We start from the raw sequence: 12,433 nt of genomic DNA, 5'->3' as shown, positions 1-12,433 counted from the left end.
TTTGAGACACGTACGTGTCTTCCTCGGAGGGCGTCGGGGTGTGGCGGTGGGTACGTTGGCTGCACCTGAGGGACGGGCGCTTTGCTGAGAAAACTGTGTCTCCTCAGCTCCAGCTCGTACCTCGCGTGGCCACAGCAGCACTGAGGGGGCTGAGACCCTTCCCCCGCCGCGCCCAGCCCGCCGCGCCGCCGTGGGGGCACGAAGTGGGGGGAAAGGGGTCTCTTGTGGCTCGTGTGTTGGTGTCGGCACCCCTCTCGCCCGCACCTGCTTCTGACAGAAGCGCATTTTATTCCCCCGCCTCCCCAGTCCGGTGGTGCTCCTCTTGGGAGCTGGGTCTTGCTTCGTTGCAAAAGTCTCTCCGGTTCCTGTTTGCGGGGAGGCCGGTGTGCGTGGAACCGGGCGGTGTTTGTCGTGGGGAGGGTTGGGTGGTGCGCGGTAGGCGTGTAAATGCTGGGCAGCTCGTTTGTGGAGCCTAAGCTGGGACCTGAATGTTCTGGATGGGTTTTAGGTCAAGGTGACTGTGATGTGCTTCAAGTCATACTATATTAATTTAAGACCATCTGCTGCATTTGGGGTTTAGTTTTGGGAGTGGGGAGAAGGCTACAAGGATCTGATTACTTCCCTGTTCTGCAGAATCTCACAAATTTTTATTCTAAGAAACACTTGATTCACAGGTACTCCTTCTGAAATATACTAAGGCCTTCATTTCTCGCCTGTCCACAGAGGATGTGTTATTTGAATCGGGTGAATTTTAAGTCTATGAATGAGTTGCTCTGTGAGCAGCAGTGCTCCTGTTTCGGTAGTCCATATCTCCGTGACCAGATAATTTAGATGAAGTTGTAAAGCTTTTGCTGTATTACAGAATGTATAGTGAAGGATTTCTGAACTTAATCACCTCCTTGTTCTACTGTCTGTTACTAAATGATATTTTTTTTTTTTTTAAACTTACAGTGATGCTTATGTTTTCTTTCTCCTCCCCTTTATTTAAAACCTGCATGTTCCTTTCATTTGACTGCTGGCTGTGTTTGAAAGCTCACAAATGGAATGTGCTTGGAATGTGCTTCTCGCCACCCTGTACTTTGTACAGGAAGTTTGATTAAAGGGGTTTGGCTTTTCAGATTGTGGTTAAATAGACAAACTAATATCAAAAAAGTATTCCCTGTTCTGTTGCTTTCAGAAACGTAGAAAATTCAAGCGGAAGAGTTCCACATGCAGTCTGCAGGATAGTTAATTGCACGTGTTAACTATGCACATAGTTTCTCACCACAAGTCGGTACGGTTTGCAAGCAAGTCTCAGTACCGGAGTACAGTTACTACCACTACACTTACAACACGTAACTTTCGAGACCAATGGATAAAAAGTATGGAAAGGGAAAATTCCTTTACTGTAAGGCAGTCTGTTGGTGGGGTTTGAGGTATTGCAGGTTTATAGTGGCTCAAGGAATAGCAAAATGAAGCCTGAGCTAACATGTGTTATTATGGAAAGCCTGTGGTTTGGAATCTGAATTATTTCTGGCACTATGCAAATGTCTTTCAAGACAACCCCACTCTAAGGTCCTTGCAGTCAAAGGCAGTTGCTGATCCTACAGGCACTTGCATATGCCTTCCTTTGTTACCTGTTTGTTCTGTTGATGAATTTTAAGTTTTTATAGGCTCTGTGCAGCAGGTAAACAAGAAAATAAGTGTTTTAATAAACAGTATGTGATTATTATGTTTGTATAATCGTGTGTTATGTAATCCTCAGTTTATACTTGTATGATTTTTAAGGTATCAGAGCACTATTCTCTTTGTAAACCTGGGAATTATGTAAAAGTACTCTGTTATGCATTTGGTATTGCAGAGGGAGACACTACTGAGCAGATCAACTTAAGAAGCTGGTAGCTATTGATTTACTGTGTTTTGTTTTTTTAATAATTACTAGAGGTTTTTTCATAGTTGAGAGTAGCCATGTAGTTCCTGACTCATTCATGTCATGGGACTTATGTTGATCTGTTTTACACTTCCTTGCAATTTAGAGCCAATTTTATATCTCATTTTTAAGGCTTATGCTGTTATGTTCTGTATCCATCTGTCCGCTCACTCACCATAACTCTTGAACCAATTGTCTGCTTTCAATTTAATTCAGTAGAGGAAGCAGAGGTTTTAAACATATTTGGGTTGTTCGTTTTCATTAAACTAGTTAAAGAAGAGAAATTCTAGTTGATGTCTCTAAAGAAGTATGTGTTAGTGTGAGATCAACACTTAACTGCTGTGTTTTGCTTTCAGCAGCTAGTCAGCGTGTGTGCTGACCTGTGAGTTAGAGCCGTAGCCGTTATCAGCGTTGTGTCCTGTCCAGCTAGCAGTTAGAAATCATGGGCAGAAGCTAGCAGTTTGGGTAAGCGCGGGGTGCAGGAATGGGAGGGAATTGGAGGTGTTGGTTGTGAGGTGACATAAGAACTCAACAGTTGGGGGAGGAGGTGCTGGGTTACTGATTGGAGGAGAAGGGAAGGAACAAAGGTAGAAGTCCATAGAAGGAACTAGATTTTTGGCCATCTGTGTGAAAACATAATTTTTTGAGTAGTGGAATTAATGAATTGTAAACATGAGGGACCAGTCAATATTTTTAAAATCCTGGATTTTGAAGCAAATATTGTCTCTCATATATGAATTAAGAATTTCCATAACTTTTAGAAAATATACTGGAATCGATTCTTAAATCTTGAGCTTTAAGCGTGTGCTTAGTAACATGGAAATGAGAGAAGAGCTGTGGTTTTTGTGGGTCTGCGTGGTAAAAACAAAGGTGCTTCTTACAAACTGGAATGATGGAAAGTTTGAAAATGTGGCAGCGTTGTTAGGAGGTTGCTTAACGTATGGGTTTGACGGTGTTCAGGGCTCAATAATTTTAGCATAATTACTAAAATGAGAAAGATGATATATCAGGTAAAAAGATTTTTTTGTTAGCTTTTTATTGTGATATAAGTTAAAGGAGTGTGGTGTCTTTCCTAAAACTTCCTGTCACATAAGGAACCATGGCAAAATTGAGCATTACAGTGGTGTGGTCTAGTTTTTAATCAGATTTGCTCTAGTGTAAATACAGCTAGTGGAAAATTTTGGAATTAAGAAAGTATAAAAGAGAGAGTATGATCATTCACTTGCACTTAAGGCAATTTATGCCACAACAACTTCTGAACACCTTGGAAATGCCAAGTTCTGGATTGTTTGGTTGCTGATTTGACAGAAAATGGTTTCCTGAGTATTTGGTTTACGTTCTTGGTATTACTGGTCTAACTAATTTCTCTTAAGAAAATCTGTCATAATAGCTTTAAATCGAGACTCTCTATTTGTTGGTATTGTACTTACATTGAAGAAGAAATGCGCCCTGAACAGTTTGCGGTCCCTGCTCTAATCAGTAAAATAAACTAACACACACTTACATATTTTTTCCTAGTACAGCATAAAAGAATAGAAGTGTAGAATACTTTAAAGCAAAGCGTAAGGCAGGGTACTAGTCTCTGTTTATATAAACATCACATCACAAAACTTCATGACCAGTGTCTCTTCTCTCATCAGGGTGCTGTTACCTAAAGTACAAGTGTTAAAAGAGGATGAGGCCAGGGAAGAAATCCAAAGAAATCACTCTTCCTGGTAATTTTATGCTCTATAGCAACCAGCAATAAGAGTGTGAGCTAACATACCCATAAACATAGTGCATGGTATCACAGCGTGACTTTCTAAAGCTTGTTAAGGGTGATCTTTAGATTTTTATGGTATTTCATGAAACTAACTCAGACAATATAAGTTGTAGTCATTTGCATTTCTAAAGTTTTGTCGTTGCATGACCTTTCCTAAGACTAAACAGTAGGGCTTTGGGCACACTTTTTTAACTATTGCTGTACGGTCTTAATAATCACTCTTAATTTCCTTCCTGCAGCAGAGCAAAAGATGTAACAATGCCAGCGAAGCTTCCAGTGAATTTTTTCTCCACAAGATCTCCAGTCATTGATCTTTTTCGAGGACAATTAGACTATGCAGAGCACCTTCGTCAGGATTCAGAAATTGTGCTGTATTTCTTCTATGCGCCGTGGTGTGGCCAGTCCATTGCTGCAAGAGAAGAAATAGAACATGTGGCCAGCAAATTGTCAGACCAGGTAACTCCAGAGAAGATAACGAATCTTAAACATGATTTGATAGCTGTTTAATCTCCAAGCTGATGCTAATTTCTGTCATCCCATGGGAACCAGTAGGACTTGAATGCTCAGGTTTTAGGGTAACTTAGCCAGTTGTCTTAATTTTAATTTGATGTAGAGAGTGTTAGAATAAAAGTAGAAAACCTGTGATTCCTGCTCAGTTGTCCATTATTTCTGCTACTCAACGGGGAGCTCCACAAATTTCTTCTTGTAAGGTGTTCTCAGATTTATTCACCTGCCTTCAGACAGAAATTACAGGGAGGTTGCTTCTGGTTCCAGGATACTTGGAGACACTGGTAATCGTATAAGATTGCAGCTGTGGCACTGCTTTCTAGCAGTTGGTTACCTATAGACACTTCACAGGTACACCTGTCCTAAACCTATGCTCTGCAGAAAAAGTAATTAATATGGACTATGACTAAGTTAGTAAATTTGAAGACTTTAGATTAAGAAGCTTAAAAACTAGAAAGAAAAGTGACAAAAAGGACTGCTGTTGCAAAATTACAAAAAAAAAAAGTGATAATTAAGAGGAGCAGAAAAGGAATACTGAGTTGAAAAAACACTGAAAACAGCAGATGGAATGGCTTGGAAAAATACATGTAACATAAAGAAGGTCACAGTAGTGTACTTTGTTAGCTGTGAATTTTTACCTGCTTTGCAGGTGCTGTTTGTGGCTGTAAATTGCTGGTGGAACCAGGGGAAATGCAGGAAGCAGAAGCATTTCTTTTATTTTCCTGTGATACACTTATACCATCGGAGGTAAGATTTCATACCTACAGTCTGGGTTTTTTGTTGTTGTTTTGGGAAACAGGTTGTGCAAAAGGTTGCGTTTTGAAAATGTTATATTTGTGGCTATAGTGAATAGTCATAGAGGAGGAGATTCTGGGTGGAGTTCAATTCTGTATGCTACTTAGGTGTCAAGAATGGCTGTAAATGTCAGTTAAATGACATGCTGTGCAATTCTTCATCTTTGAGGAAATTTTCTTTTGCCCATGAATCTCCTAGAAGTTCTGCCTCCAATGAAAAGCAACTAATTCAGATTTATATGTTAATTTCAGTTGTCTGCTTGCTCTGTCGGTGGATTATATCAACTGGTCCCAATTTGTGACAGCAATAAAGTATGTACTTAAGGGCTATTAAGTTAGTGGAATTTAAGTCCATATTTAAATGGCACGATGTACTGAAGACTTTCTTCTACATTTGAACTTTACAGTCACTTTTTCTATGCTCCAAACGTTGAGATATCATTGTATAAGATTTTATATAATCTCACTTTTATTTTTTTTGTTTGTATTTGTATGTATTATCCTTTTTTTTTTTTTTTTTTCCTCTGTGTGTGGAGCAGAAGATAAGGAAACGCACCTTCTAATGCTAGGTGCAATAGAGCTGGATGTTGTGTAGTTTATCACTTGCATTTTACTTGTGTACCCCAATCTTGAACTGTAGCTCTCTTTCATCACAGAGTCTGATTTTGGTTTTTTGGGGGGGGGATTTATGTATTGAGGAGGAACAGTCCTGATCTTTGTCAGCTGAACTTGGAATAGACACAGATGGCACTGGCATAATTCAAACTATAATAAAAAACCCCAACGGTCCCACTTGGATGTACATTGACTTAAACTTATTTGATCTTGAAATTACAACACATTAGTTGGATACACTTGGGTATTATCAGTAACCTTAACCAAAGCTGCAACAAGATGAGATGTAAATTCATACCGATACTTCATAAAACCCCCTCATGCCTGAGATATTAAACCTTGTATGTTGCATACTGGGCATGTGAGATGTTGAAGCAGTGCATGTTGCTGTTAAGACAAAGGTTTGTAATAAACCAGTGTAGGACGCAGAATAATTTAGTGGGCTCTAGAATTCCAAAGCATCTGAATATATGTGCAAGTTTGATGTTTTTCAGAGTGTCTGTATGTATAAATTATATTAAAAAATGCATCACGTTAAATTCTTCAGTGGGAATGGGCTAATTCCTCATGCTTTTTGTGTTTGATTTCATTTTGGACTGTGATGCTTTGTTGAACCTAATGATAATAAATCAGATGCAGGATTTCAAGGGGATGGAGGAGAAACTCTGGAATTTGTAGCCGCAAGGCCTGGCCCACCTTCTGTTTTTGCACTGCCTAATGTGATGTGACCTGGTTTATCAGATGGCTGGGGGAGAAACTGTAGACTGTTTTATCAGCAGTGCGACTGGATTCGTCCCTGCTTTGAGTTTTGAACTTTCTAAAGTTTTAAAAAAATCAAGTGACAATAGTGGCATTTTTCAGATCTGTATTTTTAAGTCACATGTATTTACTTCGGACAAAGCAGAAAGATATGTATATGATCATATAATTCATACGTGCATTTTACCAACTTCTTTAATGGGGCTCAGAGGAGGTCTCCATCCCTTCGTCCCCACCAACACCCTGTGCCTACCCATAGACACTGCATTAGAGTCACTGCAATTTCTGCACTGTACTTTGAGTCTGGTAACACAACTCCTCTTATCAGTTACAGAAACCACTGTTAATTAACACAGAGAGCAATTCCCTAGAGGCTGAGCATGCTGTCAGTGTACCTCCTATCTCTGCCACCCCCAGGAGGGACTCTCTCTATTGTTAATTTAAGTCTTAATGTTTTATTATTTTTTTTGGTACTAGTTTTGGACCAATTGAATACAAAGGCCCTATGAGTGCTGTTTATATTGAAAAGTTTGTTCGACGAGTGATGACACCACTACTCTACATCTCGTCTCGATCAAAATTACTAGATTTCCTCTCAAATTATGAGGTACTTGTCTCTCTTCTCTAGCTTTACCACTGTGGTTCAGAAAGAGTTTGACTTGTTTCACGATTAAATTTGATCTACTCCGAAGTACTAGTTTATTTCCAGGATCCTGAAATCAGTGCCCTGTAAATTTGTTAAAATCATAAAAATATGAAATGACAGATTCTGAATGTTTGCTCCCTGTATAGTGACTCTTATGACTTAGTGATGCTCTTAATTTACAGTACTTTAGTATGTAGAATAAACAATCAAAGTTGTTACCTTACCAAAAAATTACATAAACGAGAAAGAAGGGAGAAAACTTCTCGCAAAAATCTTGCAGTCTCTATTGGGAAAGCGTTTGAGAAATATATAAGCATTGCTTTAATTTTTAAAGGAATATTAAATCTCTGTAATAAGATAAGTCTGTTAAGTAAAAACAAATGTGAAATCAGTTGAAATAACAGCTCCTAATCACTTTGTATCCTCTAAATTCATGATTTTAATCCACTGGTGCATTGCGTTTTATTAATTTTCAGTCTGTTGTGTTCAGAGGTGCCAAGATTGGTAGCAATACTAGTGGATTAATAACTTCAATTAGATAAAATGCACTTACAACAGAACCATTTATAATCCCTTTATAACTGTTCATTTCTGTAGTGTACAATGGAGAGATACCATAATCTCGCTAAACCCTAAGCTATTAGAGCAGAACGGAAAATCTGATCAACAAATTGATACTGTAACAGTGGCCAAAACATATGAGGGGCTTTCAGGTGTTTCAGAATGAAGCAGAGTTCCTCTTTGAATTAGCACATGTTCTAATGACTGGCCCTGCTGTAGGAGGGAGCATGACCTGTGCTGTTAAATGAAAACTGCCACAGCATAAGGGGATGCACACTAGTAGTTACCATGGATAGGTGCTGTACTATTCACGTTTATCCCTCAGGAGCTATTCCTGGGTTTAGTTTTCCAGTGTTTTAAGTGGGGACTGTGAGTCAGGGGTAGAGTTGTGTGTCTGTCTCTGATGCTGATACTTTCTGTGATCACAAGCAGTTCTGCTGTCTCTTTACTGCTTTAGTTTTGCCATTCTAAAGCTCTTAATTTTTTAGCCTCCTATAGAGATTTGTTCAAACTTCCCCCCTTCCTGTGCTTCAAATTCTGTGGCTCTAAATGCCCAATCTCTGCTTATGTTTAGCATTTGTTGGTTCTGTTTTCTGAAATGGACTAAGAATAGAGTCTGATCTGTTATGCTGCCCTGCAGTCATTTAAGGCTGAGGTTATTTCCCAGACTGGCACTAGGTGCTCAGTGTCTTGCCTCTGTGAAGTTAAGCAAGAGGGGGCGAAGGGGCTACAGAAATAACAGCCAACCCATGCAGTAAGATCCATTCAGGGAAAAGGGCATTGGCTAGTGCAAGTCCAGGTGAGTGCAGTAAGAAAAGCAAATGCTGAGTGATCAGAAGCTGGGATACAGAGAAGACCTAAGAAACAAAGTGTTGTATATGAAGATGGATGGAGAGGGAAACGTAAGCAGGCAGAAGGGAAGAGTTAGTTTTACACCAGAAATAAACACATTGTTTTATCATTTTAAACAGTTGGAAATGTGAAAATTTTCTAATGTTTTCTATGCAAGTCAAAGTACTTTATGCCTTTTGTAGAAGAAGATGCAATCTGTGAGGTGACTCCTGTGTTTAAGAAGTGAGAAACTTTGAGGAGTAGAGTAGGTTACAGGAAGTGCATGCATGGCAGAAACTGATAGCTATTTGAGAGCTTTGGCTAGTGTCTTCCTTTGATTTTCAATCTTTTAGATATTAAAAATGTTAATTTTTGGCAGAAGGGAAAGGAGAGAAGACTGTAAAAGATAGATCACTGGGCATTTTGACCACTGTCTGCTGCCTTACCAGGTTTTTGTGGTTTCTTCAGTGAAAAGCTAATTAATTTGAAGCTCAGAATATTTTTTGAAAGAGTTGGCATCGTCAGTATCTAATTTTCAGTTCTGTGTTCTGATAGGGAATGGGTTCTGCAAACTTATGTTAGGGGTATTTACCTTTAGACTTGAAAATTTCAGTTGAAAAGAACCTCTCTGTAGCTGATCCCCACACTGCACCTAGGCAGTGCCCATTCTGTTCGTGTCCTTGGCTATTTCATTCTACTCTAGTATTAAGGCCTCCCATGTTAAGGAAGCAGTAGGTTGCAGAGCAGTTGCCTGTCACTTCTGGTCCTCATTGTTTTGTTTCTCTGCCCAAGGGTAGCATGATGTATAATCTGGAGTATGCAATAGGTTGGTAAGTTATTAGTAGATGATTAGTTCATTTGCAGGGCATCATGTCAAGCTGAAGTTTTGCTCAGCATGTGTTTTCACACTTAAATGAGCTATTGCACCCTTCTTACTGTGTTTGAAGGGCATTTTGTTGTTGTCTGTTAATTTATTGATAGCCAAAACTTCAAGCCCATAGTTGTCCTTTTCCATCCAATCTGCGAAGCTTTTCCTGCTTCAATCTTGTGTTCAAATTCCAGTAGACAGCTTTTGGCAGAAAAAACATCTAGGGAAGAAAACCAAGAGCTCTACTCACACTGAACTGAATATCAAAATCCATTAAACGTGTTAGCACACCTGAACTAACAAGTACTGTAAACGTACCAAGATAAACATTCAAAGCATTAAGTTGAATCACACCAAGAGATACTGAAATCTAGCAGTCTTTTATCCTGTATTCAAATGTTAATTAGCATGTTTTTATTTCTAAGAAATACTGATGAACCGAATCCAGCTAAATGTAAGAGCACGTGGTGTTATTGTATCCATTGCTCAACCAAATTACGAATATCGTGAGATGCTGTATTGCTCTCACAAGAGGGCGCTCAAACCCCGTGGAAAAAAAAAATGTGGTTGACGGCTCGAAAGTTAAGAATATGTATTTTCTGATATTTTTTAAGGGGTTTTTGTTGTGGTTGTGGAATGATACTAGTGCAAAACTAGAGCTGGATAAGAATTAGAATTTAATTTTTGAGAGCAAGGAAAAAAATCCCATTTGGAAAGCAGTTAAAATCTTGGAAGGTATAGGAAGATCTAAGTCACACCAGGAGAAAGATGCACAGTTCCTACTGTAACTCCAGGTACCTGTGAGTACCTATCAGACTTCTTTTGTTTTCTTAACTGCAGAGTTGTAACGGTTTCATTTTGATCCAAACTGGCACGTCTCATTCCTCATGGGACTAACCCAGCTACTAGAAACGGCCTCATCCTTCCGAGGCACAGAGGAAGAAGACATACAGCTTCTGTAGTTAGACAAAAAGCTTCATTCACATAGGAAAACTAAATGTGCCTAAGGAGCTCATTTTTCTGGTTTCAGGAGAGGTGGGGGAGGAGTCGACCTCTCTAGGAGGTAGCTGGCATGTGCCTTAACATGGTGTTAGCTTTCTTTGCTCTATTTGTGTAGAAATGCTTCCTGAGCATTAACCAGCCAGGTAGGATCTGACCCAGAAGTGGATTTGACTTAATAGCTTGCTCTTGTGTGGGGTACTGTGGTGCCTATGTTAAATGATGATGCAAGAATTTGCTTTGAGTTCTGCATACACAATGTTTTTAACATTGTTAGAAATGTTTTACTTGTAAATTTAATTAGCATAGTATCAATCAACAGTTTCTTCTTTGCATTTCTACAGTATAGAATTAGTGGTATGTAATATTGCTTCTTCAGTTCCTCAGAGACAGCACATTCCTTTCCTCTTGCTGTTTTCTTTCCTGTGCTCACAGATAAAATGAGGCAGGAATTGCCTGCCTGCACAAGCCTGAGATTCTGAAAAAAGATATCTCCCTTATCTCAATGCAATATAGCCAAAACACACAAAAAAAATAATTAAAAATTGGGATAGAAATAACTTAATTGAGTAGTAAAAGTGTTTAATTGTAAAAGCTAATCAGTAGCTGTGGGTTTTTTTTTTTCTCTTCTCTGTTCCCATTACTTACCATTTATTGGCTTTTAAATTTCAGAGCTCTTCACACAGTCATTTAATACTGTCTTTCTGCAACTCTTCTTTATTGGCTGTAGTTTCAGTGATTCCCAATAACCTTTGCAAATTTTGTTCCTCACCCTTCTCTCCCTTTTCTAAAATGTTTATAAAAATATTGAACTGTTATGAGCATTCAGTACACATTCCAGCTGTCTGTCTTTGCGGAAAACCAGTAACTTCTACCTGCAGTTTTTTATCTTTTCTGCTAATGTAGAAAAGGACCTTCCGTGCTATTCCTTATCACCTTAGTTTTTTCCAGTGTGTTTGGTAACTTTTTGTAGGCTTTTGGGGAATTGCAGGCTGCTGCATTGAGTAGATCAGTCACCTCCATGCTTGCTCATTCCTTCAAAGAACTGTGATAGACTCGAGGCGTGATTCAGTAATAAGACCATGCTGACTGTTCTCCAATAGAAATTAGTGACCTGAAGATCTCTGTTAATTCTTAAAGCTTCTATGAACGTGCTGTTCCGTAATTGTTGAGATTCTTGTCAAGTCTGTTATTTGTTTGATTTAATGGGCATCACACATAACTTTCCATTCCTCTGGTGAAGAGACCAAGCAAGAAGTAGGCTACACTACAGTTAATGATTTTGTATTTCCATATATGAGTTTCATTAGGAGATGGTGCTAATGACTCTTCACTATTGATGCCCTCAGCTTTGTTCCAAAACGTTTCCTACACATAGTCCGTTTGAGACAGATGCTGAAAATTGTTTCATGGAAGGAAAAGCTCTAGTAAGTTCCACTCTAGCAACACCAACACTCCTAATGAAGTGTCTTCAAACTATCCATCCCTATGTCTTATTCCATTATTTTATCATTCAGCCGTATATAAAGCAAGTCATAGCCTGTTCAACTGGTTATTCCTAACTGCCTATGTGAAGATATTTAACCATAGCTCCACACAGATGGTTGCCTGGAAGCAGCTGATCATCAATAACAGCTTGTATGTAGGTGCCCACGTAAACTGCATGCAGGTAGCTGTTGCTGCATCAGTTATTGTTTTGAAGGTTGTTACATGAAAGGAAGTGGGAGTTGCTGCCATCAAGCTCCTTTTAGCATACTTGTATTCAAAACTGGGAACCTCTTATTTACATTGAGATCCCTTCTGTAAGACTTGAATCTCGCTTGTATGGAGCAAGATTCCTTGTTAGTTGCTAGCATCTGGAAGTGTTCAATTTTGTTAAAATGAACAGAGGAGTTGGTGTTAGCAAGTGAATCTCTTCATTTTGACGGAAGAACAGGAAAATTTGTGTGGTACCTGAGGAGTTACACAGTATTGTATACGCTTTCCTCGTCTGTTTAATTGCAGTTTGTAACAGGGAGGAAATTTTAACTATTCTGGGATGATCATTAGAAGGGCATTAATTAACCAGATTACTGATTAGGCATATAGCATTAATGTATATTGTCCCACTACAATTTTTTCTTATTGAAAAAATACTTTCAAAAAATGTCTCATGGAAACATCTTATTCTTCACTATCTGGA

The 12,433-nt window shown here is 38.9% G+C and overlaps 1 protein-coding gene and 1 long non-coding RNA gene across 2 annotated transcripts in view; both read left to right on the top strand.

Annotated features, from left to right (window-relative positions):
• Positions 1–2,248: 2,248 nt before the first annotated feature.
• LOC309677656 lies at positions 2,249–3,929 on the top strand. The gene is made up of 3 exons (XR_014269700.1): positions 2,249–2,374; positions 3,550–3,624; positions 3,911–3,929. It is a non-coding gene; the product is annotated as an uncharacterized lncRNA (long non-coding RNA).
• Positions 3,930–4,074: 145 nt separating this feature from the next.
• TXNDC11 (thioredoxin domain containing 11) overlaps positions 4,075–12,433 on the top strand; it is a 31,260-nt gene continuing 22,901 nt past the window's right edge. Inside the window, exons 1-2 of the mRNA XM_082490503.1 lie at positions 4,075–4,127; positions 4,828–4,925. Coding sequence (XP_082346629.1) covers positions 4,869–4,925 — 57 coding nt within the window. The 5' untranslated portion in view covers positions 4,075–4,127; positions 4,828–4,868. The remainder of the gene's footprint in view (positions 4,128–4,827; positions 4,926–12,433) is intronic.

This window comes from Vanellus vanellus (assembly GCF_965231255.1).
Source record: "Vanellus vanellus genome assembly, chromosome: 14".
Taxonomy (NCBI): Eukaryota; Metazoa; Chordata; class Aves; order Charadriiformes; family Charadriidae; genus Vanellus; species Vanellus vanellus.
Note: the sequence above shows the minus strand (reverse complement) of the source record. Positions and strands in the feature narration are given on the sequence as shown.